The following is a 27,271-nucleotide window of genomic DNA, read 5'->3' on the forward strand; positions in this document are numbered from 1 at the left end:
CAAAGACTGAACAGACTTTTTGGACAAAGGCTGAGGTTCAGAAAGACCTGGATTCATGTCATAGTTCTAGAACCTCCTAGCTGTGTGGCCTTAGGAAAAGTGCTTGGCCTCTCTGAGCTACTGTGAAATGGAACATCAGATCTAGGTATTGACATCTTATTCCCACCCAAGAAGCCAATTTTCAGGGGCGGTCGGCAGGTGCACCTAACTCCTTTCAAGGTCCCTGCGGAACACCGTGGCGGACGCCCCTGGGTTAGGAGCAGAGAGACTGGTGGGGAACCTCTACTGGGAGTGAGAGGAGCCCCAGGCCAGGCCTTGGGGTGCCCAGGTCCAGTCCCAGCTCTGCCACTACTCAGCCCTCCTGAGCCTCGTTCTCACCCCTAGTTGGGAGGGCGGGATGGCGCTGAGACCTCTTGTGCTGTGTAGCTCACATCTGCAGCTGGAGAACCAAGAGGGAGCCGGGTGCTCAGGCACCTGGGCCTCGGCCTTTTGCAAGGCAAAGCAGGACGGCAGGGAAGGCTGTGGTCGCCCGGGCGGGAAGGCCCCGCTGCGGGCCGGAAGCAAATCAGGCTGACCTGTGGCCAGACCCAGAGCCGCACCTGCCAAGTGTTAGACAAATGAGGATCTTTGAGGGAAGCTGGCAGGGGCGGGGGAAGGGACAGGAGAGCCCAGTGCCCAGCAGGGCCGAGAGAGGAGAGGGCCCAGCAGGGTGGGGACTGAGGTCCGAGGAGTGAGGAGGCCCCTCTAAGGGCCAGCCAAGGGCTTGAGCTCTACCCCAGGTACTGGGGAGCCACAGCAGGGCGTGGAGCAGGGGAGCAGCCTGGTGGGGGATTGGCAGGGCGTGAGTGAGTGGGAGTGAGGAGACTGCTGTCGCAGCCCAGCAGCCTGTCAGCAGGCTCCGCGAGGCCTCCCGAGTGAGCGAGGGCCTGGTGTGCGTGCTGTGCACACTCCGCTCCCCATGGCCTTGGGATTCAGGAGATCTCTGGAGTGTCTTTGTGGCCAGGGCTCCCAAGCTGTCTCTCACACTTTCTCAGACGAGGTCTGCAAACCCCAGGACAGGAGGGGATCAGACACCCAGGGCTTCTGGGGAAATTTAATTTCCTGTGCTGGGATTCTGATCCGAGCCAAACAAACAAATAAGCAATTTGCTCTTGACCAGACCTGAAGGAGGCTTCTCTCCCCGTGAGTCCAAGATGGGAGGGCACCCTGCCTCCCGGCCGGCTTCCTTATCTGGAGAGCGGCCTCCAGATCCTCCGGAGTTTCCCTTCCGAGGCCTGGGCCTGTCCTGGGCCTGTCCTGGGCCTGTCCTGGACCTGTCCTGGGCCTGTCCTGGGCCTGTCCTGGGCCTGTCCTGGGCCTCTCTGGCCGTCTTTCCCGGCCCCCAGAGGTCTTCCAACCTGCTCCTCTGGGCTCCCACAGCCTGACCCAGGTCTGGATCCCGCAGACGGAGGCAGATCCTCAGATTCCTCCTGGCTGTCCCGTGCCCCCTCCCCCTGCCTTTGACCCCCAGTTGATCTTTGCCTGCGTCCAGCCTGCGCCAAACCAGTTCTTCCTGAAATTCTTAGTAAATGAGTGTGGAATCCGGGCCCCTCGCCCTCCTCCCGACCTGAGCACAAGATAAGAGAGAAGGTGTCCCTCTCTGTCTGCTGCCCTCCTGACCCTCCGAATCCCTGGAGAGTCCCCCAGGTCCAGTCCAGACCCCCATCTCCAGCGATTCCCCCCCCCCCGATTCCTCGGAGCCCCGGGGCTCAGGTCCTCTTGCCTTGTGGCATCTCTGGATGCTCTCACCTGTGTCCCCTGCTTCCAACCCAGTGGCCAGAGAGGCCCACGGGAGCAGGTGGGAGACTCCCCCTCCTTCCCAGGCTGGGGATGGATGCTACACGGAGCCGGCCCAGGGGCCAGTGGTCAGCAGGCTGACCCTTAGCACAATGGACTCAGAGAGTGGTGGCTTTGCTGTCCATCAGGCCTGGCTGCAGTCCCCCCCCTAACCAGCCGGCAACTTTGGGCTGCATCTCTGGAGTCTCAATCTTGTCCCTGGGAGGACTCGATGGTGGGAACGAGAGCTAGGTGCCTGAGACATAGTAAGTGCTCAATAAAACAAGCTGCTGCTGGTGACGAAGTGCCAGAGCCCTGGCACCCTCATACCTGGGAGCCCCGTGGTTCACACAGACCTACCATGGAATAAACCTGATGCTGAGTGTGGCGCTGGGCTTAGATGAGGCCGGCTCACTCCCACGTCCCCCTCTCATTCACGCCAGGAAGCAGCTTGTCCAGGGTCCAGGCTACTTCAGATCATGTGGGCCAGAGGGGGACCAACCCCCAGGCCGTGTTCCGTGGGGCTTCGCCATCTGCTCACGTGGAGAGCCGCTCACCGGGACGTGCAGATGCCCACAGACGGGAGCTGCAGACCTGGTGCCCACCGTCCAAGCACCACCGATGGTCCCCTGTAAAGAGTACAGCAGGGGGGACAGGCACCGCAGCTCCTTGGACCCGGAACCCCACCCCAGAGGGGGACGGGGAACTGAAGCCGCACCCGCCAGCTCCATCCAGGTAGAGCCACCACGGGGTCAAGGCTGGGCCAGGTCTTAGGTCAGTGCCTGGAGCAGGCTCCCGGGGGTTCGGGGCTCGTGGGGGCTCCAGTGCTTCTCACGGGGGCTCGGGAGGAGGTGCACGTGCTTCTCCACGAACCTGGGTCAGAGAAGCCCCCGCAGGACCTGGGCTGCTCCCCAGCTCACCCTGCATGGGGTGGGGAAGCAGCCAGCACCCAGCCCCACCCCAGGAGCTCTGGGGTCTCCCCTGCACCTGCTCTGGGGGACACTCAATGGACCGCATCCTGGCTCTGCAGGGAGAGACCAGAGGGCCCAGCCTCTGTGAGAGCGGGAGACCTTCCTTGGGGAATCAGGTGTCCCAGAAGGACTGTCCCCACAGCCAGAGGCGGCGTGGGGGATGGGACAAGGTCAGAGTCCAGGATCCCCCCCATGACATGACAGTCATCCCCTGTTATGGCCACAGAGCTGTGCCCAGCAAGTTAGACTGTCCAGGCCAAGAAAGGTCGCAATCATAGACCCCTAGGATGTCACCAAGGGGTGATCGTGGGACAGGAAGGAGGAGAAGCAGGGACGTGGGCAAAGCAGGAGTCTGAACACGGCAGGCGCTCAGAGGTGGCAGTCACAGGATCATTGACACCGCAGCCTCCATCAGCAGGAGTTTGAGGATGGGGCCATCCAGGACGGGGCTGATGGAGTGAGAACATGAGGCCCCTTCCCCAGGACACGAGGCAGGGCTACAGAGCTGTCCGCCCCAGCGCCAGGACCAGGAATTGAGGCTCTCGTCGTTTGTCTGCTCCGTGGTGCTGGAGATCAAGCCCGGGGTCTCGCACCGGGGTGGGGATGCGGGGCGGGGTGCCGGCGACGCGGCCTTTGTCCACAAAGTGGGCTCCTCTTGTGGCCGTGCCTCTAGGGGTCGCTAGTCCACTTCCAGGTGTGCGGCCAGATCCCAGCAAGGATCCCGCACCTGGGAGTGCGGGGCCACGGGCGTGGGACCCCCAGAGGCCTCCCGCTGACCAGCTGCCTCACCCTCACCTGCACAGGTGGCCAGGCCCACTGTGCCCTGCACGTGCCTCCCCACCGGCCACCCATCGTTCAGTCTGTGGTCACTTTTCGATCCCTTTCTGAGACTCAGATCCCGTTCTGGGCACCGGGAAATGGCTGTGTATCAAGACAACCCCCTGCCCGAAGCCTCGGACTGGCAGGGCCATTTAGGGACAGAGACCGAGCTGTGGGGAGCAGTGGTCGGGGCATCCTGGAGGAAGGAGCAGAGAAGGCGGCAGAATTCGGATCCCCGGGGCGGCCGAGGAGGCAGTGGGGGCAGAGGCCCCAGGACGGCCACGTGAGGGGTGCGTCTGGAGTGGGCGAGGGCCCTGGTGTGGGCAGGAGGAAGGTGCCCAGCGGTGGTGATGGGGCAGGAGGTGCCGAGGGGTGCTGAGCAGTGGCGCTGGGGGCCGCGGGGAGGCTGGAGTGGGGCGCTGGGGCTGCGCCGGCTCGTGACAACACTTGTGCCTGATGGGGGGGGGCCTGGGCCTGCAGTTTGCTTCTCCGTCCTTTAGAAACAAACTGCGGATTCCTTCCCAGGACTGCGGCCAACCCCGGGCCCCACTCCAAGATCACGGAGAAAGGCCTTGGGTGGGGTCCCCTGGGCTGCACCGAGGGGTCCGCGGGGCCTTTGTCCACAAAGACAAAGGGGCGGGGCGGGTCCCAGGCACTGAATGGACCCACACGGGGACAGGGACTCGTGGTGCGTTGCAGCCCTGTGCAGCCTCTGTGGAAGTCTGTCCAGAGCGGGGGCCACGCACCAGGGACGAGAGCCAGGCGGGCCTGCACAGGGGGCCCCCAGCCCCGAATTGCGGAACGAGTCGGCCGGCGACATCAGCTCCCTGGGCCTCAGTTTCTCCGTTTGTAACGTGGGGCTGAGGACAGAGCTTGCCCCGCGGAGCCTCCGGGGGAAGGGACGCCCTGCTCCTGTCACTAGCACCCTTTGTCCCACCCCCAGCCACCCCATTTCCCAGGCAGCAAACCAGAGGCCCCAGGAGCGACAGCGGGTGTTCAGAGGTAGAAGGGGCGATGGTTGGGTCTCCCAGGGGCAGAGCCGCGACGGGAAGGAAGAGGGCAAAGCTCGAGGTGCTCATAAAGTGTGGGGGACGAGGCCGTGACCCCAGGGCTCCCAGGTGAGGCCAGCAGGCGGGGACTGCGGCTCCAAGGTCTGCACGGGTCACCACTCCACACGGGGCAGAGCACAAGTGCGAGGTGGTGCTGGGTGGCCGTGCCAGGCATTGACTTAGTGAGGTGGTTCCTGTAAGGTGCCTCGCACAGTGTCTTGTACATAGTAGGTGTGCAGGTTCTAGGCGGTGATGAGCATGAGATTCAAACCCAAAATCAGAATGGGGACAGCTGCCCCCTGCTGTCCTCCCCTCCCAGCCCACCCCCCAAAGAGTGGCCACGTATTGCATAAAAGCTCAGCCGTTGGCCTAGTACGGTCGGCTGTCTATTCCACGGGTGTTAATTGAGTTCCTACTATGTGCCAGGCAACCTGCTAGGCCCTGTGTGTGGACCACCTTGAACTCAGCAAGCCTGACAAGTGGGTCCTCTCTTATTTCCACGTCACAGATGACGACACGGAGGGAGGCTCGGAGCCTGCGTGGTTGACCCCAGGTCAGACGGAGCGGGCAGGGGTCCAGGGCCTTCCAAACCAAGTGCCGTAGTGCACTGGCGCAGAGCCCAAGACTCGCTGGCTGAGGTGGCTCAAGGGAAGGTCCCCAGTGGCTCCGGGTGGCAGGTGCTGGCCTGGGCTCCCTGAGCAGGCTGGGAAGTGTGGACCCCGCCCCCAGCTCCTCAGGGACCCGGGAGGCCCGTGCTGCACGGATCCAGAAGCAGAGGGCTGACCACAGTGGGTTCCAGAGGGGCGCTGCCACCCGCTAGCCAGAGGCAGCCAGGATCCCATTAACCTGATTCTCTGCCCCACATACACCTGCAGAGGGGCCCCGGGAGGGAGGGGGCCGGGGAGGGAAGAATCGGGCTTCCCCGGGCCCCAGATGGAGCGGCTGGGGGTGCTCGCTTCCTCTCCTGCAGTCAGGAGGACCTCGAGGCCCCTGGCTCTGCGAAGGGGGCGGGGAGAGAGGTGGGAGCAGAAAGTAGAGGAGAGAACTCGGGCCAGGGTGCAGGGCCAAGTCCCTGTGTGGCCTCGGGCAAGTCACCCAACCTCTCTGGTCTTTAGGGTCCTCCTTGGTAATAAGGGCAGACCAGTGCCACTGCCTCAGTGTTGCTGGCCAGATTAGCAACACCGGGCCTGGCACACACTAGGTATTCAAGAAAGGGTGGCTGTCACTACTGCTGTATGTTTAAAATCTTGACTCCAGACAGCCCTTCTCAGCCCGCTGGCCACGTTCACATCCACTGTCTCTTTGGAGCCCCACCACACTTTTGCAAGGTCTCTTTATCAGAGAAGTTGAGGGACTTCCTGGGTATCACACAGCTTCTAACTCTCAGGCTGAGCTACAACCCCAGTGATTGTCACAGAGTGGGCCACCCAGCCAGGCCACCCCTCTTCATTCTGGCTGGTTCCTGCTCCTCTGACAGGATTCGGGTGGGTGCCTCTTCCTCCAGGAAGCCTTCCTTGATCACACAGGAGCCTGGTGAAGCTCACCCCCATCTCCCACAGCCTTCAGGCTTCTGTCGGCATTTCTCAGCCAGCGTCATGATGGTCAGGTGCTCCCCGTCCCGGGGGGACTCCCAGGGCGCGGCCAAGCTCCCCATAGAGAGGGCCACAGGAAACCCTTGGCCGACGGCTGCAGCTGCACAGGCACAGAGGGCCTCACGGGTGTCCCCAGTGTGCGTGTGTAAGTGCAGTTGTGCAAACACACCGTCCTGCGGGTGTGGGGTGGAGGGCGTGCGTAAATACAGAGGGCGTGGAAGCCCCCCCCAGCCCCAGACATGCACCTAAAATCCCAGAGGTGACGCCGACTCAGCTTGTAAGGAAACAGGAGAACCCTTGGGTGACTTTCTATTTTTTAATTTAGGAAAAAAAAATTTTATTAGGTAGAACAAAATACGGACATTCAGGGGCTGGGGCTGGGTGGGGCTCAGTGGTTAGGTGCCCCTGGCTTCAATCCCTGGTGCAAAACAAAAAGAACCTTCCCTTGTAGGGTTTCGGGGGTACAGCCAGGTGGCCTCGGTGCGATGCCTGGCGCGCAGTGGGCCCGGGAGTCAGCTCAGGTCCTGGACCCAGGGAGAGGCCACGGACACGCTCGTACCCACGATGCTCTTCGCCCACTGGTTGCCCGGGGCCAGCCGTGCCCACCAGGAGGCTCTCCGGGTCTCCGGAGGGGCCAGGGCAGCCCGACCGGGACGCACTCAGCCTTGCCCTGAGATGCTGGGCCAGAGAGGCGCGGAGGCGCTTTCTCCCCGTGTGCTGAGCTGGGATTTCTCGACTTCACCCCCGTTTCTTTCCCTTGACACATCTAGCCCAGGGACCTCTGTGAGATGAAACGGAGGGGGCTTCCGAATTCAGCTCGTGGCGCCGCGCTCCCACCCTCGCCACGGGGACATGAATCACCAGCCGGTGGGGGGGGCCCGGGGGGCCCCCGCAGAGCAGCCTCCCCCGGGCCTGGCCTTTCCCCCCTGTAGCTGCTTTTGATTTCCCGCCGCCCCTGATGGTCTCCGCCCCAGCCCCGAGGGTGCGGGTGTCAGGACTTGCCGGGAGCTCGGTGCGCACCAGGTGGGGGTCAGCCGCTCCTCTGTTCTGGGTCGAGAGTCGACTCGGCTCCAGACTCTGGGGGCACAGAGGTCAACAGACCAGAAGCCAGGTCCTGCTTCTTGTCCCCATTTTTCATTCTCTGAAAACACTGGAGGGAGAGAGTCACTGTGATTTTAGGGACAGGCCACAGCGAGCCGCGACTCTGGGCTATGGATCGGGGGATACTGTGCCCTGGACATTTTTATCCCTGGAGCAGGAGGGGGGGCGTGGGTGCCCTGGGCCGGGAGCCCCCGGGAGGTCTCGCGGCTGCCCTTCACTGCACTTGATCTTCTGGGGCCCTGATGGCCCAGCAGGCCCGCGTCCCTCCGGATGGCTGGCCACCTGAGCCCTCTCGCCCTCTGTCTCGTCTTCTGTGGCTCAAGAATGGATCTCAGGGCTCCAGAGTCCCTGGCCTTCATGTCGTGGGCCAGGGCCAGGGAGGGGCGCGGCCGGGCCTCCTGCCCATTTCTCTGTCCAGGGCACAGACCCTGGGCGGTGTCCCGCCGAGCTGGGCAGTGGGCATCGTGGCAGAGACCTCCGCTAGGAGCCACAGGCCCTGCCGGGGGACAGTGGACAGCCCAGGGCACTGATGAGCAAGGTGAAGCCTCCCATGCAGGCTGCTGACAAAGCCCGGGGGGTGCAGGCAGCGGGGACAGAGCCCCGTGGTCCCGGTGGCTGGAGCAGGAGCAGGGAGGTGTGTCCCGAGGCGGGGACCCAGAGCTGGATCTGCTCAGGTGGCCATGGGGGGGTCTGCCGAGAGCCAAGGACACGGGACCAGCGAAGCCGGAGCTGGGAAAACAGGCCCTGGAATGATGTCCCCCCCAGAAGGGTCCCCATGGTCCCCATTGCCACCAAGCAAGCCACAAAGGCTCAAAGGTGGCTTTCCCACTGTCACGGGGGCTCCTGGCCCCCCCAAGTCCCTGCCTCAGGCCTTCTCCAAAGTCTGGGGGGGAAAGGTGCTCTGCGGTGAGCCCCCTGCACACACAGACACCTCTGCCCTGGTCCTGCTGGCTGCTGTGTCCCGTGGGGACAATGGGACATTCACAGAGTCACAGAGGGGTAAGAGCCTCTAAAAAGGAAATGCAGGTGGGGACAAAGAGCTTATCCCAGGCCCGTCTGCCAGGGGGGGAAGTTGAGTCCCAGGTGACCCGGTGACATGACGAGAGTCACACATCGTCTAGATGAAGATCGACCCGACCCTCAGGAGCAGGACGAAGGGAGAAGACGGGTACCGGGCCTGCCCAGCATCCCCGGGCTGTCTTGGGGCCACCCTGTCTTCCCGGGGACAGTCACAGACCAGACCTGGGTGGCTGCTCCGTCTGGGTCACCTCCGCCCTCCCGGCCTCCCACCCAGAATCCTTAGCGACAGAAGGGCAGCCGAGAGGGGCAGGACTCCCCCTGCCCAGCCGCCGGCTCCTGTTTACCCAGCTGTGGAGGCCCCGGCGGGGGTCCCTGGGAGGTGGGAGGCCTGTCATCCAGCCGGTGCCCACTGCGCAGGTCTTGTGACCCCTGAAGACCCCTCCCCTCCAAAGAGGTGGCCCAAGGTGGAGCTTGGGCTCGTGGGAGAGGCCGTGCGGTTCCCAGTACCGCTCCTTTGTCTCTGCTCTTTCATCTTTAAACACACACTGAGGTGTCCGTGAGGGAAGGGGACCAACCCCGAGCTGGCCGGGAGGGGCAGGTGGGCAGCACAGGACCTGGGACCCAAACACCAGCGTCTTCTGAGTCCAGTTCCAGCGAATCCCACACCCTCTCTGAGCATCCTCTGCTGACCAGGGCAACGGCCAGCCCTCTCTTGCCGGAGTCCTTGAGAAACTCGAGTGCAGCAGGCTACCTAGAAAGGCTTTGTGGATGCAGAATGCTGATCGAGAGCCTCTGATTGACGTGAGGGGAGATGTCTGTTTCGAGAAGCACCATCAGCTCACGGGGGAAGGAGCGCCAGCCAGGAGTCAGAAGAGCCGGGGACGGTGTGGGCTTTACCACGTGGCCCTGGGCACGTCTCCACCTCGCTTCCCTCCTGTTGAAATGAGATGATACAGCGGCTCACAATGACAGGTGATTCATCCGACCAGCATTTACTGAGCACCTACTATGCCCAGGGCCTGGGCTTTGCTGGCAGGCAGCTTCGGTCCCTCACACCAGGGGAGGGTGTGGGGCTCAGAATCCTGCAACACTGGACATTTTCACTTTGCAAACAGGAAAAACGAAATCTTCAAGAGCAAAAGGACTTGCCGGGATGTCAGAAGTGAGGTGGTCCCATTGCCACCTTCTCCTGAATCCGGGTCAGACCCTGGAAGTCCATCCTGACACTCTTCCTCCTGAGCCAGGTGCCCCTCAGGATCCCTCCCAACACAACGCTCCACCCAGCCACCCATCAACTGGTTGGAGTTGGGAGGTCAAAAGACACTGTGTGCATGCCAACCCAGGGCCTGGGACCAGCGCAGTGGAGACTGTCGCTCAGGCCCACGTTCCTCTCCGGCTCCGCCCTCCTGTTCCTGGGCCAGGCTCTCAGCGAGGCCCGCGACGCGCCCAGCATTGCCTGAGATTCAAAGTGAAGCTGCCCTGGTGCCTGATGAGCGCGTCGAGGCCCCCGGTAATCCAGGTGCGGTGGCGCCCGCGTGATCCCAGCAGTTCAGGAGGCTGAGGGAGGAGGATGGCAAGTTCAAAGCCAGCCTCAGCCACCTCGCAAGGTCCTAAGAAACAGCAAGACCCTGTCTATAAACAAAATATAAAGAGGGCCGGGGACGTGGCTCCGTGGTTAAGTGCCTCTGGGCTCAGTTCCTGGTGAATCTTGGATGGATGGATGAAGGATGGGAGGACGGGGGGATGAATGGATGGAATGGTGCTTCGCCGAGTGTGTTTTCTCTTTTGCAAAACGAGGGGAATGGGGCCGATCTCACAGGGAATCGTAAGGATTAAATAAGATGACGTGGCCAAAGCACCCAGCATGGTGTCTGGCATTCAAAACAAATTTTTTTTATTGAAGGAATAATGATAAAAACTTAAACCCAAGTACAAAGACGGTCACCCGGCAGCTCCTGGTGAGCGAGTCTTACACACCACGCCAGGACGCCCCCCAGAGGAGCGAGCCTGCGACACGACAAAGCCCCTGGCGCCATCAGGGTGGGGAGCGGCGCTGTGGCTGGGGAATCCCCCAAGTCCTCAAGGCCACAGAGGAGGGAGGTCCCCCACCCTCTGAGCAGACACACCCCTGGCCCTTTTCTGGTCCCCACAGCAACCTCACCTCTGGTGCTGCTGTTGTCCCCTTGAATCAGGTGTGACGCTCACGTGTGGGTGTGCGCAGGGTCACGGCCAGGAGCTGTCTGGCTCCCAAGGCCACTCTCAACCATGGGGGCGCTCACAGTCAGACGGAGGAAACTGGGGAGCAGCTACCAGGGCAGGTTGTGCAGCTGTGCCCAGGCAGGTGCCTGCTGCGGGGCACTCCGTCAGTGCCCGAGGAGGGGCGGGAGGGAGGGACAGAAGGAAGGATGGGTGGACAGACGGGTGGGTGGACAGACGGGTGGATGCTGGGTACACCAGTCTCTAACGGCGGTTCAGCAGGGGCCGTGGTCTCCAGGGTTGGGGCCTCCAGAACCTCGGAGCTTCCTCCGTCGTTGTCCTGGTCGTTTCTGAAGCCTGCTCCGGCCACATGCTTTGCGGTCCTTTCCTGTCTGTCACCTCCTTGTAGTTCCTGTGTCTTCCCCAGAGCCGCCTGCCACCCTTGGAGTCCTCGGAGAGCCCGAGGGAGCCTGGAGGTGCCGAGGCCCGGTACCAGGGGCATGTGTTCTAGTTAACAGAGGCGGGCACCCTGCCCGCTGTGCCGCCGACACCTGTGTGTCTGGGACGGTCACTTGTCCCTCTGAGCCTTCTCGTCCTCATCAGCACAAGGAGAATACCGGTGGCCTGGCCCTCGGGTCCCGAGGTGGCGGACACACATGTGGCCATGCCTCGGACACGGCAGGAGGTCGTCCTGGGAAACTGCTGCTGGCAGGCGGGTCCAGGAGCAGGGGCCAGTCTTGAGTGCGGGAGGCCCTGGTGAGGCGTGACCCCTGCCCTGTGTGGCCTCGGAGCCGCTCATGTCCTACCGTCACAATGTTGGACCCGTCCCCGGCCCCCCTTAGCTTGAGCTGGGTTCAGAGGACTGTGCCAGGGCGGGGGCAGGGCCGGGGCCAGGAGCCGGGCAACCTCTGCGGCTTCCAGCTGCCTCCCTGGGGCCTGGGGGCAGCTGTGGGGACCACATGCCTGTGGCCAGGGGAGGGACAGCAGGAGGACCCCAGAGATGGAGCGAGGAGCTGCCGGGAGCAACTTCCTGGCCTGTTTCCACTCTGCCAAGGAGCGGCCCCAAGAGGCCTTCTGCCGGCCCCGGGCACCTGTCCCGGAAGCCTGGTCACGGCCTCTCAGTGGGCGGCCAGCACTGACCGAGGGCCCTGGGGAGGGGCCGTGCGGCTCAGTGGAACCCCCAAGGCAGCCCCGGCGCCTCACAGGGTGACAGCGGCCATCCCCCCTCACAGCGAACTTGCTCCCATGTCCTCTCGAAACCCAGCACCTCTCCGCGCCCTCGGTCCCTGCCCTGTCCGTCCACTGCCGTCCAGCACTGCCCCCTCGCTGGCCTCCCTGTTCCCCCGCAGCACCCTGGGGACCCGATCGGATCACAGGTCTCTTCCCAGCCCCGTCTGGGACCCGCGGTTTCCCGCCACACTTAGAGCTGGTTCTCCTTTCCTGTCCCCTGTCCTGCTCCCCCTGGTCACCCTCCCCAGCCACCCAGGCCTCCCTGCAGCTTATTACTGCCAAAGGAAGGGACCTTGCCCGTCTCTTCCCCGGCCCAGAGTCCCCTTCCCGGCCGTCTCCCCACAACCCACACCTTCGAGTCTCACCTCCTCCGAGAAGCCCTCCCTGACTGCCCCGGCTAAGCCGCCTCCCGGGCCACTCGGCGCACCCTGCTCTATTTACCCACTGTCCATTCCTCGCCCGTCCCCTCACTTGGTTCTCCGCCCCCAGGAGGGACCCAGCGCGCCGTTGCTGCTCCGTCCCAGCCGCTAGAAGAGCGCCTGGCATCTCCCGGGCACGGAGTCTGTCACGTGAACGGCCCCTAAAAAAGAAACAGGTAACACGAGTGGCCACGTGACGGGTCCCTGCGGTGCCCGGTGCCGTCCACCTGGAATCTCCTTCTGTCCTTGGTCTGGAGCCCTCCGAGGGAGCGTCCTCGTTTCACAGCGGAGATGCTGGGGCTCCGGGGCTCGAGCACCTCCTCCAGGCCGGGCAGAGCAGGAAGCAGGCACCGGGCGGCCGCGTGCCCAGCCCCTGCGCCCGTCTCTGTTCTGACAGGTGTCAGCAGCCCGCGTCACAGACCAGAGGACAGCGGCGCAGAGCCCTGTGCTCCTGTGGGGCGCCTCGGCCGCGAGAGCTGGGCTGGGGTCTGAACCCAGAGGCCGCTTCCTCTGCAGGGACAGGGCTGGCAGGTGGCCCGGGCCGCTGGCTGCCCCGAAAGGGCTGTGGACACAGGACACGAGCCCCGGAGAGGAGATCCGACTGAGGACAGCCTCTGACACGGGGCGGCACTTGCTGGGCTCTGGGGGCCATCGCTGCCCGGGGGCTCACCGTGACGCTCTCCACACCTCGGGAGGGAGAGCCGGCGCCTCCATCCTGCAGATGGCAAGACTGAGGCACAGGAGGCCACCAGACCTGCCATGGCCCTCAGCTGGGTGCAGGGGAGCTGGGGCGAGCCAGCAGGCACCCTGGCGGCTGCGTGTGCACCGCTGACCGCCGCCCTGCCCTGCCTGCCCCAGGAGACCCAGCTGGCCAGGGCGCCAGGCCCCTGGTTCAGGAGGGGACCTGCGGTCCGAGTCACGCCACCCGGCCGTGGGTCCCGCTCGGTGTGGGGAGAGGGAGCGGGAAGGCGCGTGGCGTCCACTCCGGTGAGACCCCTGCTCTGCCCTTGGCGGCATCTGTGACGCTGGGCAGGGGACCGACCTGTGTTCCCTGACGTGCTTTGAGGACACCATCAGCCAGAGGAAGCCCCGGGCGAGCCCGCTGTTTATCAGAGTCCAAGAGCTAAAATGTCACCCAAGGAGAGGCCCCAGACAGGGCGGCCACACGGTCCGAGGAAGCCGCGGGAACCGTGGCCCTCACGTGGTGACAGCCTGGGTGCTCTCGGTGGCCGCTGTTCTCCAGAAGTCGCCTGCCCGTCCCCATCGCGGTGTCTCGGGGCCACAGCTCAGGGCTTGGCGAGTTTATGAGCTTCCAGGCTGTTTTCGGGGACCCCCCAGCCCCCCGTCTTTATAAGGGCTAAGATAAGAGAAGGGTTTATGGGATGAGAAGTCTGTCATCGTCCCCGGCTTTCATGTCTCTCTCCCTCTGTTTCCTTCTCTTACACAACCGTCACCTGGGCTGGGAACAGCAGCCCCGGGCCCCATGTCCAAATAGAGGAGACGTCCAGGGGCTCCGAGGCCAGGCTCCATTCACGGGGGACGCCCTGACACGGCTGGGCCTGGGTACCGTGTGGCCCAGTCTCCTGGCCGACGGCCAAAGGCCACTTGGTGTTGAAGATCTTGCCGCCGCCTCTAACAGTCAACTCCTGACCCTTTAACCCTAAGAAGGTGCGGGACCTTCGTGAGCTTAGGGGATGGAAATTTCAAAGTGACTTTGAAAGAAATCACTTGTCCCCGGTAGCATTTGGGATCAGTGTGACCCGAAGGAGCCCGGCAGCGGCACCTCTGATGCCCTGGGCCCGGCTCTGCTGTGGAGGCTTTATGGTTCTAGAACATTCCAGGGCAGGGACCAGGCAAGCTTCTGCCCAGCCCTCTGCAGCGTCGCACGCTGCCTCCCGCAGACTTGGACACGGAGGCATCCTGCGCGGCGCTGCCTGCCCATCTGCCCGTCCCGCCCGCACGCTGGGGTCCAGCTGCAGCCCGTGAAGCCGCCTGCTCCCCGGCCTGGCCTGGCCCTCTTCAGTGTCCTGTCCAGCTCCCTGTCCTTCTAGACAGCTCGGGCGAGCGTCACCACCTCCCGGAAACTCCGCTGTCAAGGACCCTCCTCAGGGGTCCCAGGCCCAGCGCCCCCTCCCCCTGTAGCCCAGGCACCGAGCTTCGGGGGAAACTACCCACCCAGCGGGCATTTGGCCCCCCAGCTTGGGCCCCCACTGAGCCCTGAGTCCCCACGCCCAGGCCAGGGAGCAGGCTCCAGGGGGCCGGGCCCCTGATGGGCAGGTCAGGCCCCATCCCGGCCGGGGATGGCCAAAGGCTCCCTCCACGAAGTCCTGTAACAGACCCCTTTCCAGTGGGAGACAGAGGCAGGAGGAGCTGAGCAGCTCGTCCAGGCCGGGGGACCCAGGGTCCAGAGCCAGGTGTTCCCGGGCTCCAGAGCCTGTCCCTCTCCACGGGGACGCACAGCCCTCCCCACCACGCGCCCCTCAGCCTGGCACACAGTAGATGCTCAGTAAACGGTGGCTGCCCTGTGAGTAGGTTCCCGGCCCATTTCTAATGAGGAAGGGGGATGGTGACAGCGGGGGAGGGCTGGAGAAAGTAGAGGAGGCAGGGAGAGGTGGGGACTGGGCAGGGGAGGCCGTCGAGGCCAGACCAGGAAGGCTGGAGCCCAAGGAGGGGAGGGCCGGCAGGCCAAGGAGGGGAGGGCCGAGGTGACCAGGATGAGGACTCCCTGGGTCACTGGCGTCCCCACTCTTAGAAGATGAACCCGGGCCTCCCTCAGGGGCACACAAAGCCCTTTGTGACAGGATCCCAGACCACCTGTCCTGCCTCACGTCCCACCTCCTCCCCCAGCACCCAGGCTCCAGCCACCTGCCCTGCCCTGACCCCTCCCGGCCCTTGTTCTGTCTGTCCGAAATGTCCTTCCTGACTTCTAGCCTTGGCAGACTCCTGTGCATCCTTCAAAACCCTGTTCCAATGGCCCCCTCTCTGGGGAGCCTTCCCGGACCCCCCTAGCTGATGGCAGCAGCTCTCCCCGCTCGGCAGTGAGCCTCGAGGCCGGGCTCTGAGCCCAGTGCCTCTGCAGACCTGGCCCAACGTCCTCATTAGAAAGAGTCCGTGGGGTTTTGATCGTCCCTCCAGCAGTCAATGGCAGGCCCTGGGGAAACCCAGAGGTGACCGCCAATCGCCAGTGTCCAGGAATGCTCAGGCCATGTGAGCTGAAGGCCAGCTCACGCCACTCAGGGTCTGTGACAGAACGCTCCAGGGCCAGCGGGGCCCCCCTAACGCTGCCCTGGGCCTGTCCAATGCTACCTGGAGACTTCGTAGCTGGACCCCCCTGGAGTGTCCTGCCGCTCCCGCCAGCCCAGCCTGAGCAGCAGGGAGGAGCTGGGCCGTCTCTCCCCTCCTAGTCCAACAGCCTACGACCACATTGGCTTTTTCAGCAGCCTTTGGCTTGTGGTCAACTCAAACCCCCAGATCTTTTTCACTGGGACGGCTGCCAAGCCACATCTTGTGCGTTTGATTTATGGCTTGGGTTAGCTGAGGCCTCCTCCTGCTCCCCAGAAGCCAACAGGAGGAGGAGGACGGTTTTTGTACCCGTAGGAGGGAGAAAGAGTCTAGTCCCTCCCCCCGTCGGGGACCTCAGTACGAATGTGGAGAGCCCCCCCTGTTTGTATTTCCTGATTCCCCCTCCCTGGGGTGCCAAGTGCTGAGACCCCTCGAGTACAGTTGTCATTGTCATTCAAACCAGAGGTGCCCGGGCTCAAGGAGACCAGCTTTTGGGTCACTGGGGGAAGCAGTGGTTCTAGAAAGCTCCCAAAGAAGATAGGGAGAGAGAGAGGCCGGCGCTGGAGGCCGAGGCCCCTGAGCTGAGGTGTTGAGGCTGGAGGCTGGGCATGGTTTCTCTGAGCCTCAGTTTCTGATCTGGGATGGGGGTGATGGATCTCAGTGTCATGGTGTTGTTGGGACAAGACGCCCCTTCCAGGCCACGGTCGTCCCTTCTGTCTGGGGTCATGTGTAGCTGGGGCACAGGGCAAGGGGGTACCCGGCACCCAGTACCTCCCGACTCTCAGTCCCCGACCTGACGCCCTGAGGTCCTATCTTTAGGGAGCTCCCCCCCCAGCACCGTTAGAATTTGTTGCCAAAGTCTCTGAGAAAGTTCTGGAGCCTGTAATGGTCTCCCCCAGGTCCCCACCAACTGTCTACCTCTCCCTTGCTTCCTGCCGCTGTCCCCCGCCCGCTCGACCGTCCACTCCACGGGGGCAGCCACCGCAGTCCCCCCTGCCGCCGTTCCCGTGGCCCCAGCACCCAGCCGAGTGTAGAAGCCACGTTAGAGCTTGGGACGGTCCTGGGGACCTCGGCAGCAGGCCTCACCGGGTGGGCAGTGCCGGGTCCACCCAGAACCGGGAGAGAAGCCGAGTCGTTCCCCTCTGGCAGGAGCCAGGTGCCTTTCCACCCTCGCTCCTCAGGGGGGTGAGGAGGAGGCCGGCGGCTCCCCGGTCCTCCAGCCCCAGCCTCCGCCCCGCCTCGCACAAGTTGCTTGAGCAAAACACCTTCTGCCAGGGCTCCGTCTGGCTTCGTCACTTTGTCCACTGGCCTGGAAAACAGCTGCCCCCCGGGCTGGGACCTGAGAGCAGCCGGCAAAGCTCAGCCCCCTCCTGCCCCGGGCGCGGGGACAGGGCCCCTGGAAGGTGTGTGGCGGCCGCCCCGGGGGCGCGGGCTGTTGCTTTAACCCACTCACCGAGCAGGTGAGGAATTCCAAACGTGTCCTGGCTGACAGCTAATCGTGTCCTTTATTAATGACCCTGGCTTTCATGGGACACGGGGAGGGGGAGGGCAGGCTTGGCCCCGGGGCTCCCGCAGGTGGGCCGAGAAGGGGAAGTGCTGCATGAGGTGACCCTGAGAGGCCCCCACCCGAGCCAGAGGGGGGAGGGGCCTTTCCCAGCCCCCAGCCCCCAGCAGGTGGCCAGGCCGATGGCGATGACACGGGACTTGGGGGCCTGGCAGCCCCGTCCTGGGCCCTGACCCTGCCACCTGCCATGACCCTCACCCAGGACCCCTGCAGGAGACCCGGGGCTACAGCTCCGTCAAGGGCCTCACCACCTCCTGCGCCAGGCGCCCCACCTCCAGGACCCCACCTCTGGGACCGCTCACCACCTGTCTATACAGAGCCAGATGTGCCTGGGGCCGGCGGCCAGATGTGGCAGGCCCGTGAGCACATCCGGCTTCCCCCTGGGCACGCGGTGACGGCACCTTAACACTTGCTCTCCCAGCGTCCGAGTCCCAGGATTCCCGGCTGGGACGCCCCAGGCCTTGGTGCAGCGAGGGTCGATGGTCGCAGGTCGCTGGCTGGGGCGAAGGGGGTTCCCGATCGATCGTTCCTCTTTTTCTCAGGAGGGTGCCGTGTGTGGCATCAACCCAGTGATGGGTGGGGAGGTGCAAAGGCCCTGAGGCTGCAGGAGGTCCACGTACTCCAGAATGGTCAGTGGGTAAAAGGCAGGGTGACAGGAGGTGATTCTGTAGGTTCTTAGTTTCTACTCCAAGTGAGGCGGGAGCTGTCGGCCCCTGAGCAGAGCGGCCATGGGAGCGATCCTCGCCGCAAAGGATCCCCTTCTGCCTTTCGGAGAGCTGACTGCAGTTGGCAGAAAGTGGGGTGATGGACAAGGATGAAAGCAGGAAGCCAGTCAGGAGGCCACCCAATATGGCGCCATTGCTCCCCTGAGCTTCTTTCTTCCCTCCAAATCTGGGTGTCAGATCCCTGGACTCGCTGTGTGACCTCAGGCAAGTGACTGTCTCTGTCTGGGCCGTGTATTCTGTAGTCACAACATGAGGGGTTTAGCCTAGAATATGGTGGAAGCTCTGTGACTCCTCCGGCCTCCCCGTCTCTCCTCCTGCCTCCCCGTCTCCCCTCCTGCCTCCCCGTCTCCCCTCCGGCCTCCCGGTCTCCCCTGCGGCCTCCCCCAGCGGTGACCTTCATGCTCCAGCCACCCTGCACGTTTCCAGTCCCCCCCAGGCCAGGCTGGCCTCCTTTGCCCAGGCTGCCCCTCTGCCCAGAGCACCCCCTCGCTGCAGCCCTGCACCGGGAAGGACCTGCTTTTCAGGGTGGCCTCCCGCTCGGGTGGCATCTCCTCCAGGAAGTGGCTCCAGGTTCCAGCTGCCTCTTGAAGCGGCTGAAGGGTTGGAGCCGCCGTTTCCTGTGAGATGGACGGAGTCCCTACTCCCAGGTCTGGGGACGATGCCGTCATAAGGCACTCGGCCAGCCCCTGGCACCTGGGAAAGGCCCGGGATCTTGGGGTCAGAGGCTAGTGGCAGAAGGACCCAGGCGGGTGACACTCCACAGGGTGGCCCCAGGTCCCTGGAACAGCTCCAGCCCAGATCCCAGGACAAGCTCCCAGCAGCCCAGGTGCCACCGTGATCCTGTCACCCTCTGTCCCCAGCCCCTTCCTCCACGCCCTGCCGCCACCAGGACCTGGTCAACCAACACGGCGCAGCGGCCAGGCAGCATTGGAAATGTCCTTAATTGCTTCAGCAGAGCAGGAGCCACCCCCAGGCAGATAATTAAAAAGTTCAGAGCTTGATTAATTGGGAGGAAATTGGAGGAATGGGGCGGCCCGCTGGGCGGGCGCGGGAGTGGGGCGCGCCAAAGGGAGGCGCAGGGCTGGGCCGACTTGGGGTCCAGGGCTGGGGGATGGCCGAGAAACACCCCCATGCACCTCTGCAGCGTCAGCTGGCTGACCTTGAGCACAAGATGCCACCATGTGGGCCATTGTCACCCCTCGGCCACCAGCTGGGACACCCGTCCTCTCTGCTGCTGGCCTGGTAGGGGAGGCAGACGGTGACGATCCCGGGTGACGGGCGGTGGCAGAGCCCTGGGAGGGGAAGCCTCCCTTCAGGACTAAAGGCTACTCGGGCAGAGGCCGAGATCGAGGACCGGGGTCAGCCGGCGGGCACTGGGACAGCCTGCAGGGCGAGGGACCTGCCTGGGAGGGCCCCAGAGACCCAGGACAGCTTATCAGGGACGCTGCTGCCTCCAGGGCCAGAGCCCAGGGTGGGGGTGGGAACCCGCGGCCCCAGAGGGGAGGCCTGGCCGAGTGGAGCCCCCAGGCACAGGGGAACCACCCGAGGGTCTGGAGCGGGGCAGGGACTGGACAGAGGGCAAGTCCAGGCACCCCGTGCCTCCCTCAGGCAAAGGAGGCGTGTGGACTGCTCCTGCCTCTGACCTCTGTGTCCTGCCAGCGGCTGACACGGTCCCCAGCCCCATCCCAGCCACAGCATGTGAGGGACACGGCACGGGGGCCCCTCTGCCCAGGGACGGAGTGAGAGGGACATGCTTCATCCAGGGACATGAGGACCCGGGGGCAGATGTTTCAGAAAGAAAATAGACAGCGGATCGCGTCACCTGGCCCCAGATCCCACGTGAATTCAGACAGGGTTCCCCTGTCCTCGGTGTCATCTCTAAAATGGGGTCAGCACCCTCTCCTGCATGGAAGGTCGTCGGGCCTGCGGAGGTCACAGCCCTGGGTGCCTCTGAGGCCTGCCGGCTGGAAGGGAGACGCTCCTCTCTGTCCCCGGGGCCACCACCGGCTCTGTTCATGGCCCAGAGGATCCAGCTCCAGCCCAGCCCGGGGGGACGGAGGCAGGTCAACCTGAGGGGGTGAAGCCCTCAGCACCCCCAGCCGCAGGGCACGCAGACCCGCCCCGGCACGGGCTCAGGGAGCCTCGGAAAACAAAGGAGTCTCAAACGCGGGGCCAGCGCCGGTGCCCGCGTCCGTCCACCGCCAGAGCCCGGCTGCTCGGGAGGAGGCAGAGGTGCCCAGCCAGCGCCGGCCTCTGCGGGGGTGTGGAGGCCTGGAGCCCCGAGGAGGTGGGCAGCAGCCGTGAGGCCGGGTGGGAGGGCACAGCCCCTGCTCAGCCCCAGGGTCCTGATGTCCCAGCGCCTGGCATCTGCGACAGGCTCGAGAAATGCCTCACCACATCCCCAGCGGGGCCTGACCTCCCGGGGACAGGGACCTGTCTGGTCCCCCTCTGCAGCTCCAGGCGCGTGGCGAGCTCAGGCCTGGAACAGATGGTGCAGGCTGGCCATCCCTGATCTGAAATCCAAAATGCTCCCAAACCCGGAACCTTACAGCGCTCACCTGACACCACGGGAGGAAACCCCCACGCGGGAAGCTGTCCCGGGACAACATTGTTTGAAATAGTGGGAGATTCCTTTCAGGCTAGGAGTTGGAGGTGCACGCGAAACTCAAATGGATTTTGTGGGTCCCCTGCCCAAGACATCTGTCCAGCTGTGTGCTAGTGTTCTCAGGTCTGAACTCCCAAACTCTCCCGAGCCACACCTTTCAGATGAGTGACCCTTAACCTGTGCGACGGTAGCTCACCGTGAGCCAGGAAACCGCAGCTGTGGGCGCTTGTCTCTGACTATCTCCTGTGATCCTCTCCACAGATAGAGAGTCAGGATTGTTATCATCCTCGTCGTATGGACAGGAAACCGAGGCCCAGAGAGGTTAGGGGAGTTCCCCATGGTCACACAGCAAAGGAGAGGCACTGACTTGATTCAGGGTGGGGAGCGGGAGGTGGAATGCGGGTGCGGGCAGCCGGTTTTTCAGATGCCACCTCCACCTGGAGCCGCAGACAGGCCTCAACCACAGGACCCCCAGGGAGACGTGCCCCTGCCAACCCCGCTGTCTGGCGCAAGGGGCCTGACAGAGCGGTTGACTCCAAGGCGGCATCCGCCGTCTCTGGGAGGAGAGGGGTGAGCAGAGGCAGCAGGCCAGCCACTCGGTGCCAATTAGCAGCCCCGCCATGCCAGGCCCAGATGGAGCCCGCGCGGCCTGACTCGGGGCTCACTTGGTCAATTATCACCTATCCCCGGAGCCCGGGGGGCAGCAGGGAGAAAATCTGTTTCCTTGTAATCCTCCTCTCCGTCCCCAGCTGGCGGCCTGCCGACCCACCCGGGGCTGCCTGGCCCAGGGTACGGGCGTCCTCAGAAGGCCAGGCCGGCTGGCTGCTCCGTGCGGGAGCCCTGGGTCGGAGTGCCAGGCCTTGCCTCCATCTTGCCCAGTGACCCCGCTCAGCCGGACAAGGTGGTCTCCAGCCCGAGATTCGGCCTCTTGATGATTTCTGCCTCTGGACACAAGGTCCTTGAAGTCAGAGACCAGAAGTCCGACCGGGCCCTGCCGTTGGCTAGCTGTGTGGCCTCCGGGGGATGGCTTCACCCCTCTGAGCCTCCGTTTCCTTATCTGGGAACGATAATGGTACCTACTTCAGTGGGCAGAGATGGATTAAGAGAGAGAATTAGTGAGTTCCGAGCGTGGGGCCCGGCACCTGGGAAGTGTCTAAAAAGCAAGAGTCGTTATGTCCTCACGGGGCAGGTGAGTGTCGACGGGCAGCGTCTCCGTGGCCTGTGCTGAGGGCCTCGGGGAGACCCACCCCCACGCCCACAGCCCGGCCCTCCACTTGCTCACTGTCCAAGGACAGACCTGCCGTTCAGCAGATGGAGTTGGCCGAGCACCTACTATGTGCCAGATCCTGTGCCGGGGAGAGTGGAGGCTCAACCCCTCCTCCAGCCAAAGCTGACTAACCAGGGGGCAGGACAAAGATAAGCCCAGGTCGGACAAGCCCAGGTGGTGGCCTGGTCTGTACCGGCCCAGGTTGCGAGCTGTGGGCGCACGTTCCTTCCGTGTTCCGCCATCTCAGGTTGGGAGCTTGGAATTCGCCCTGGCGGGGAGCACACACCCCAGGAAACGGCAGACACTCCACTGTTTCCTGTGTGCCCTGCACAGGGGCAGGTCTGCCCATCCTCAGGCTGGGGGAGGCCGGGTAGGGCATGGGGCGTGGGGCGCGGGGTAGAGCCGGGACGTCTGGGCAGCTCGCAGGTTGACACACTGTCTCTAGAGCAACTGCTAATTGTGACGGGGCCCGCAGAGGAACAGAGACGGAGGTGGGCAGGAGTCGCTGGAGCCCGGGCGGGGTGTCCGTGTGGCCCTAGGAGGTCCTGGAGGAGGAAAAGGAGCCCATCCTGGGGGGAGCAGGGGGAGCGTCCAAGCCCAGGGCACAGCGTGGCCAAAGGCCCAGAGGTGGGAACGGCCTGGTGACCCGCAGGCTGCAGCCCACGAGGCGGGGGTGGCTGGCAGGGGCAGGGAGACCCTCGGGGTGACCCAGGGCCTGGTGGCAGGGCTGGCGACGTGACCTGAAGGGCAGGAGGGAGCCCTGGGGGAGCGCAGCTGTGATTCCCCATGGAGCTCACGGGGATGGGCGGGAGGCAGAGTGGCCCGTCCCTGGGTCCCATCACCCACAGCATGTCTGCTCTGCCTGCTCCCTCTGCTGACCCGGGCCTGCGGCTCCCGTCCCTTGGCTTCTTCCCGTGTCTGCTCCTGAGACCCCGATGCTGGCAGGAGGGGCGCCTGCCTGGTCCCAAGAACCTGGAGCAGTGCGCTGTCTGGGCACTGTGCTCGGCGGCCACCAGGCCCCTCTATGACGGAGAGCCGTGGTTGGGGGCTGAGCCCCGGAACACACCAGGTGGCACAGTGGCCCCGCACCAGGTCCGCCTCTGCCTCCCGCATCCATCCCTCCATCCGTGCGCTCCACTCTGGGCCTCGGTCTCCCCACAGGCCAACAAAAGAATTGATCTGGACACTCCCCCAGCTCCTCCGGCATCAGCCGTCCCCACCCGAGAGCGCTGGCACCGTGGGTGGGGGGCTTACAGCCCAGCCGGGCACCAAAACCTGCCGGGGTCTCACGGAACCTGGAACAGGTGGGATGGGGGCCTTCCAGGCGAGAGGCCAGGGTGGGCGAGCCCAGAGACATGGGTGGGCCTGGGACGGTGACTCCACACTAGAGAGGGGCAGCACCAGCCCAGGGGGCGCACGGGGCCCTGAGGAGCTCCGGCCTCCCCTGGGCGACGAGACTCATCGTGAGCGTTTGGAATCGCGGCTTCGTGGGGACATTAGCACAGATCACCAACTTACCTGCCCAGAGTGCCCAGCTTAATGGATTTAGAGCATCCACAGAATCACGCAAGCCTCCCCACAATCAATTTAAAACACTTTTGTCACCCCCAAAGAAACCCTGCTACCCATTAGCAGACATCTCCCGTTCTCCCCCAGCCCCTGCCCAGGGCAGGCACACATCGACTTTCTGTCTCTTCGATGCACCTCCCCGGACCCATTTCCTATAAATGGAACCACACTTTGGTGCCTGGCTTCTTTCCCAGTCAGCAGCGTCTCCAGGTTTGCCCATCCGGGAGCCTGTATCAGTCTGTCGCTCCTTTTTATGGCTGAATAATATTCCACTGTCTGCCACTGTGCGTTGTCAAGTGACGTGGAAAGGTCTGCCTCAGAGAGCCTGCTCTGGAGGGTGGGCGGGGAGGCCAGATGGCCCTGCCAGGCTGGGGAGTGGGCGGGAAGAGCTTTCTAGATGCCTGCGGGGGCGGGAAGCGGCCACAAAGAGCAGGGATAGGACCCGCTGAGGAGGAAAGACCTGGTAATTGACAGGTGGCAGGGGGCGAAGGGGGGGAGGACATCAGGCCGCTTCCTGGGACAGAGAAGAGCAGGTTTTAGGAAACTCGGTGCCAGCCGCCAGATAGACTGCTGCGGGGGGCGGGGGGGGGGGAGCCTGAGAGGGGCTGAGGCTCGCAGGCGAGAGGGCAGGGGAAGACGGGCCAGATGGAGGGGCTGGCACGGCCCAGAGGAGGGAGCGGCCCCCTCCAGTGGGCCCAGGAACTGGCCAGTGGATGCGCAGGCCCCTGAGCTGGGCAGGCGCTCTCTGGGAGGCGCCAGGAGCCTCCTGACCTGGGGCTGCGACCCCCGGGCCTCGGTCAGGAGGGAGGCTCTGGACCCTCCCTGGGGCCTAGGCCAGCACTGGGGGTCTGGAGGTCCGCACAGGTCAACCCTTGGGCCAGGGCCAGGCATCACACGGAGACAGTGGATGCCAGCCCTGTGCACCCCAAGCCCTGGCTGCCGCCCCTCACGGCGGAGGCCCCAGCTCCAGAGGACCCTCGCCTTCCCGGCCTGGTCATCGGCGTCACAGGGGCCTGGCGGGTTGTGTCGAAGTCCTGGCTGAGCCCACGGGGCCTGGTCAGGGAGGCCTCAGCCAGGCGGGTGCCAGGTCTCTCTGGAGCCATCTCACAGAAGTTCCCCCAAGAGGCAGAAAGGCAAGGTCCAGCCAGGTGCCTTTGGGTTCCTCTGTGAGCACCCCCTTCCTCCACTGAGCCCCAGGACTGGGGCGGCAGCCCCTCCTCCCCCCTGCTCCAGGTCTGCGCTCGCCGGGGTCCCCCTAGGTGGCAGGTCCTCTGTTTACCCACTGCTGAGAAAACTGCAGCTCAGAGAGGTCGAACAACTCGTCCAAGGTTGCATAGCACCTGGGCGGGCAATGTGCTCCAGGGCAGGGGCTTATGGAGGAGTTAGCAGCATTTAGTCCCCAGGACCATCTTGTCCTCCGGAGCTCTCTCCTGCCCGCCCACTCCCTCACCCTCACTCAGTCCTCTGAGGCATCACAGCACACCTGGGGTGCTGAACCCCCAAAGGCTGAGGCTGGGAGACGGATAGCACTGACCACCTGACTCCCCACCCAGGAGCCACAGGAAGGGAAGGGAAGAGGCGAACACGCGTGCCTCCAGTGGAACCTCACGGTGTGCTCCGAGCTGCAGGGCCTGGACCCCAGAGTGGGGCCAAAGCCACCGTCCTTGGGCCAACCCAGAATGACAAGGGTAGGCCAAGTGCAAACACTGCCCCCTCAGGCTGTCCTTGGTACTGCAGGCCCCGGCAGTTAATAAACAGGTCAAACTGGGCGCTCAATTCTGTAAGGACTTAGGTGCCCCTTACGCGCTTGTGCTCAATAAATGGTCACCTGCAGAAAGGGGCCTTCGACTCATAGTCTCATGAATAGCAAAACTGAGTCTTCGAGTGGTTAAGCCACTGGTCAAGGGCCACACGGTAAGTAAAAGACGGAGCAGGGACTCGGGCAGGTGTGCGTGAGCCCAAGGGCAGCACCCTCTGCTCACCACGACCCTCTCTACTGACCCTGTGCTGTCGCAGGAGTTCTCTTATGACATTAACCCCCTCCCGGTCTGGAACCCGGGACCCTAGCTACGAGCTAATGGCCGGTGGCCAGCTGGACGTCAGAAAGCAAGAACGGACCTTGGACACGGCCTCGGACTCCTTCGGAGGCCTCCCAGGGTGGACCCTAGAGGCTGCGGCACAGCCAAGCTGGGCAGGGAGGGAAGATACAGGCCCGGCCAACCCAGACGGCTCAGGGAAAGGAGCCAGGTGGTCGAGAACCTTCCGGATGGGCCAGAGCTGCCCCATTCGACCTGGAGTCCCCAGGACTTCGGGAGGTGGTTCCCAGGATCAGGTCCTGGTGTGGTGAACCGGTTCCCTGATGACCCCCTCGTCTTCTCCTCCAGGTTGTCCCTCGGGAACCTTCAAGGCCAACCAAGGGGACGAGGCCTGCACGCACTGCCCCATCAACAGCCGGACCACCTCGGAAGGGGCCACCAACTGTGTCTGCCGCAATGGCTACTACAGAGCTGACCTGGACCCCCTGGACATGCCCTGCACAAGTACGCTCGAGGGTGCACCTGCCGGACCGCGGGGAACAGGGTGGGAGGCTGCCGAGAGCGCCGAGCACCTGGGGTGGCGCTACTGCCCACGGTGGACGCCATGGAGTTGACCTCTGTCTCCTGACGCCCTCTGCTCAGGCGCCAGGAGGATAAAGTCAAGGTCTCGATTCACAGAGGGGCCGGGGTTGGGAGGCTCCACAGCAGAGCCAGCACAGTGGGGCGGGGGTCCTGCGGCACCAAGGCTGCCCGGTATTCTAACCTGGCAGCGGCTGTCAGAACCACAGGCCAGGGCTCTCCAGGAAAGGTGACCAAGGGGGCAGTTTCATAACCCCAGTCCCAGTCAGCTGTAAATAACAGAGCTGATCCCAGTGGCTTAAACCATGCAGATTTCTTCTCTTCCATGCAAGGAGCCCAGGGTAGGCCGTCCTGGGGTAGTATGAAAATCATGACCACTTCTGGGACGTGGCTCTTTCTGCCAGCCATAACATGTGGTTTCTATCCTTAAAGTCGCTTCCTAGTCCAACATGGCTGCTGTCGCTCCAGCCGTCATACACATTCTAGGCAGTGGAAAGGGAAAAGGCCAAAAGGGACTTCCTGTTCCTGTCTGTCTCCCTTTTAAGACACAGCCTTATTTAATAGCTTCTGACCTTTGTGATTGGCCAGCATTTAATCACAGAAACCTGGGAAACATGGTCTTTAGCTGGACATATTGCTATCCTGAGTAAAGGTGGGTTCTTAGGTGAGGAAAGAGGGGGAGATAGATATTGTAGGGGTATCCTGCACACAAAACCCTGTCCCTAGTAACACGGATTCAGAGGCTGGGGCCCAGGAGGAAAGGTTTCAGCAGATCCACAGCAGGATAACTCAGATTCTAGAAACATCCATCAGGTGAGGATTTGGAAGAGTCCTTTGGGAGGCCTGGGCTGGAGCCCGGCAGCAGGCAGAGGGTCTCTTGGGGGACAGCCCCCAGGGCCCCCTCTGACTCACGCGCTCCCCCCCCAGCCATCCCCTCCGCCCCCCAGGCTGTGATCTCCAGTGTCAACGAGACCTCCCTCATGCTGGAGTGGACCCCTCCGCGCGACTCCGGGGGCCGCGAGGATCTCGTCTACAACATCATCTGCAAGAGCTGCGGCTCCGGCCGGGGCGCTTGCACCCGCTGTGGGGACAACGTGCAGTACGCGCCCCGCCAGCTGGGCCTGACGGAGCCGCGCATCTACATCAGCGACCTGCTGGCCCACACCCAGTACACCTTCGAGATCCAGGCCGTGAATGGCGTCACCGACCAGAGCCCCTTCTCGCCCCAGTTCGCCTCGGTGAACATCACCACCAACCAAGCAGGTGAGCCACGGGGGCGGGGGTCGCGCTGTGCCACGTGACCCTGCCAGCCCTCAGGGAAGACTCCCTCCGTCTGCGGAGAGAGCTCTTCTCTTCAAAGGCTGTGCATGGGATACACACCCTGGAGCGTCGGTGTCCCTCTGCGTGAGTGGCACTTAGAACAGTGCCACCT

General features: G+C 63.8%; 1 protein-coding gene across 1 annotated transcript in view; it reads left to right on the forward strand.

Annotated features, from left to right (window-relative positions):
- Window positions 1-27,271, forward strand: part of LOC113193187 (ephrin type-B receptor 2) — a 99,198-nt gene that overhangs the window by 40,355 nt on the left and 31,572 nt on the right. The window contains exons 3-4 of the mRNA XM_026403586.2: window positions 25,609-25,764; window positions 26,767-27,102. Of these exons, the coding sequence (XP_026259371.2) occupies window positions 25,609-25,764; window positions 26,767-27,102 (492 nt within the window). The remainder of the gene's footprint in view (window positions 1-25,608; window positions 25,765-26,766; window positions 27,103-27,271) is intronic.

Source organism: Urocitellus parryii, chromosome 11 (genome assembly GCF_045843805.1).
Source record: "Urocitellus parryii isolate mUroPar1 chromosome 11, mUroPar1.hap1, whole genome shotgun sequence".
Lineage (NCBI taxonomy): Eukaryota > Metazoa > Chordata > Mammalia > Rodentia > Sciuridae > Urocitellus > Urocitellus parryii.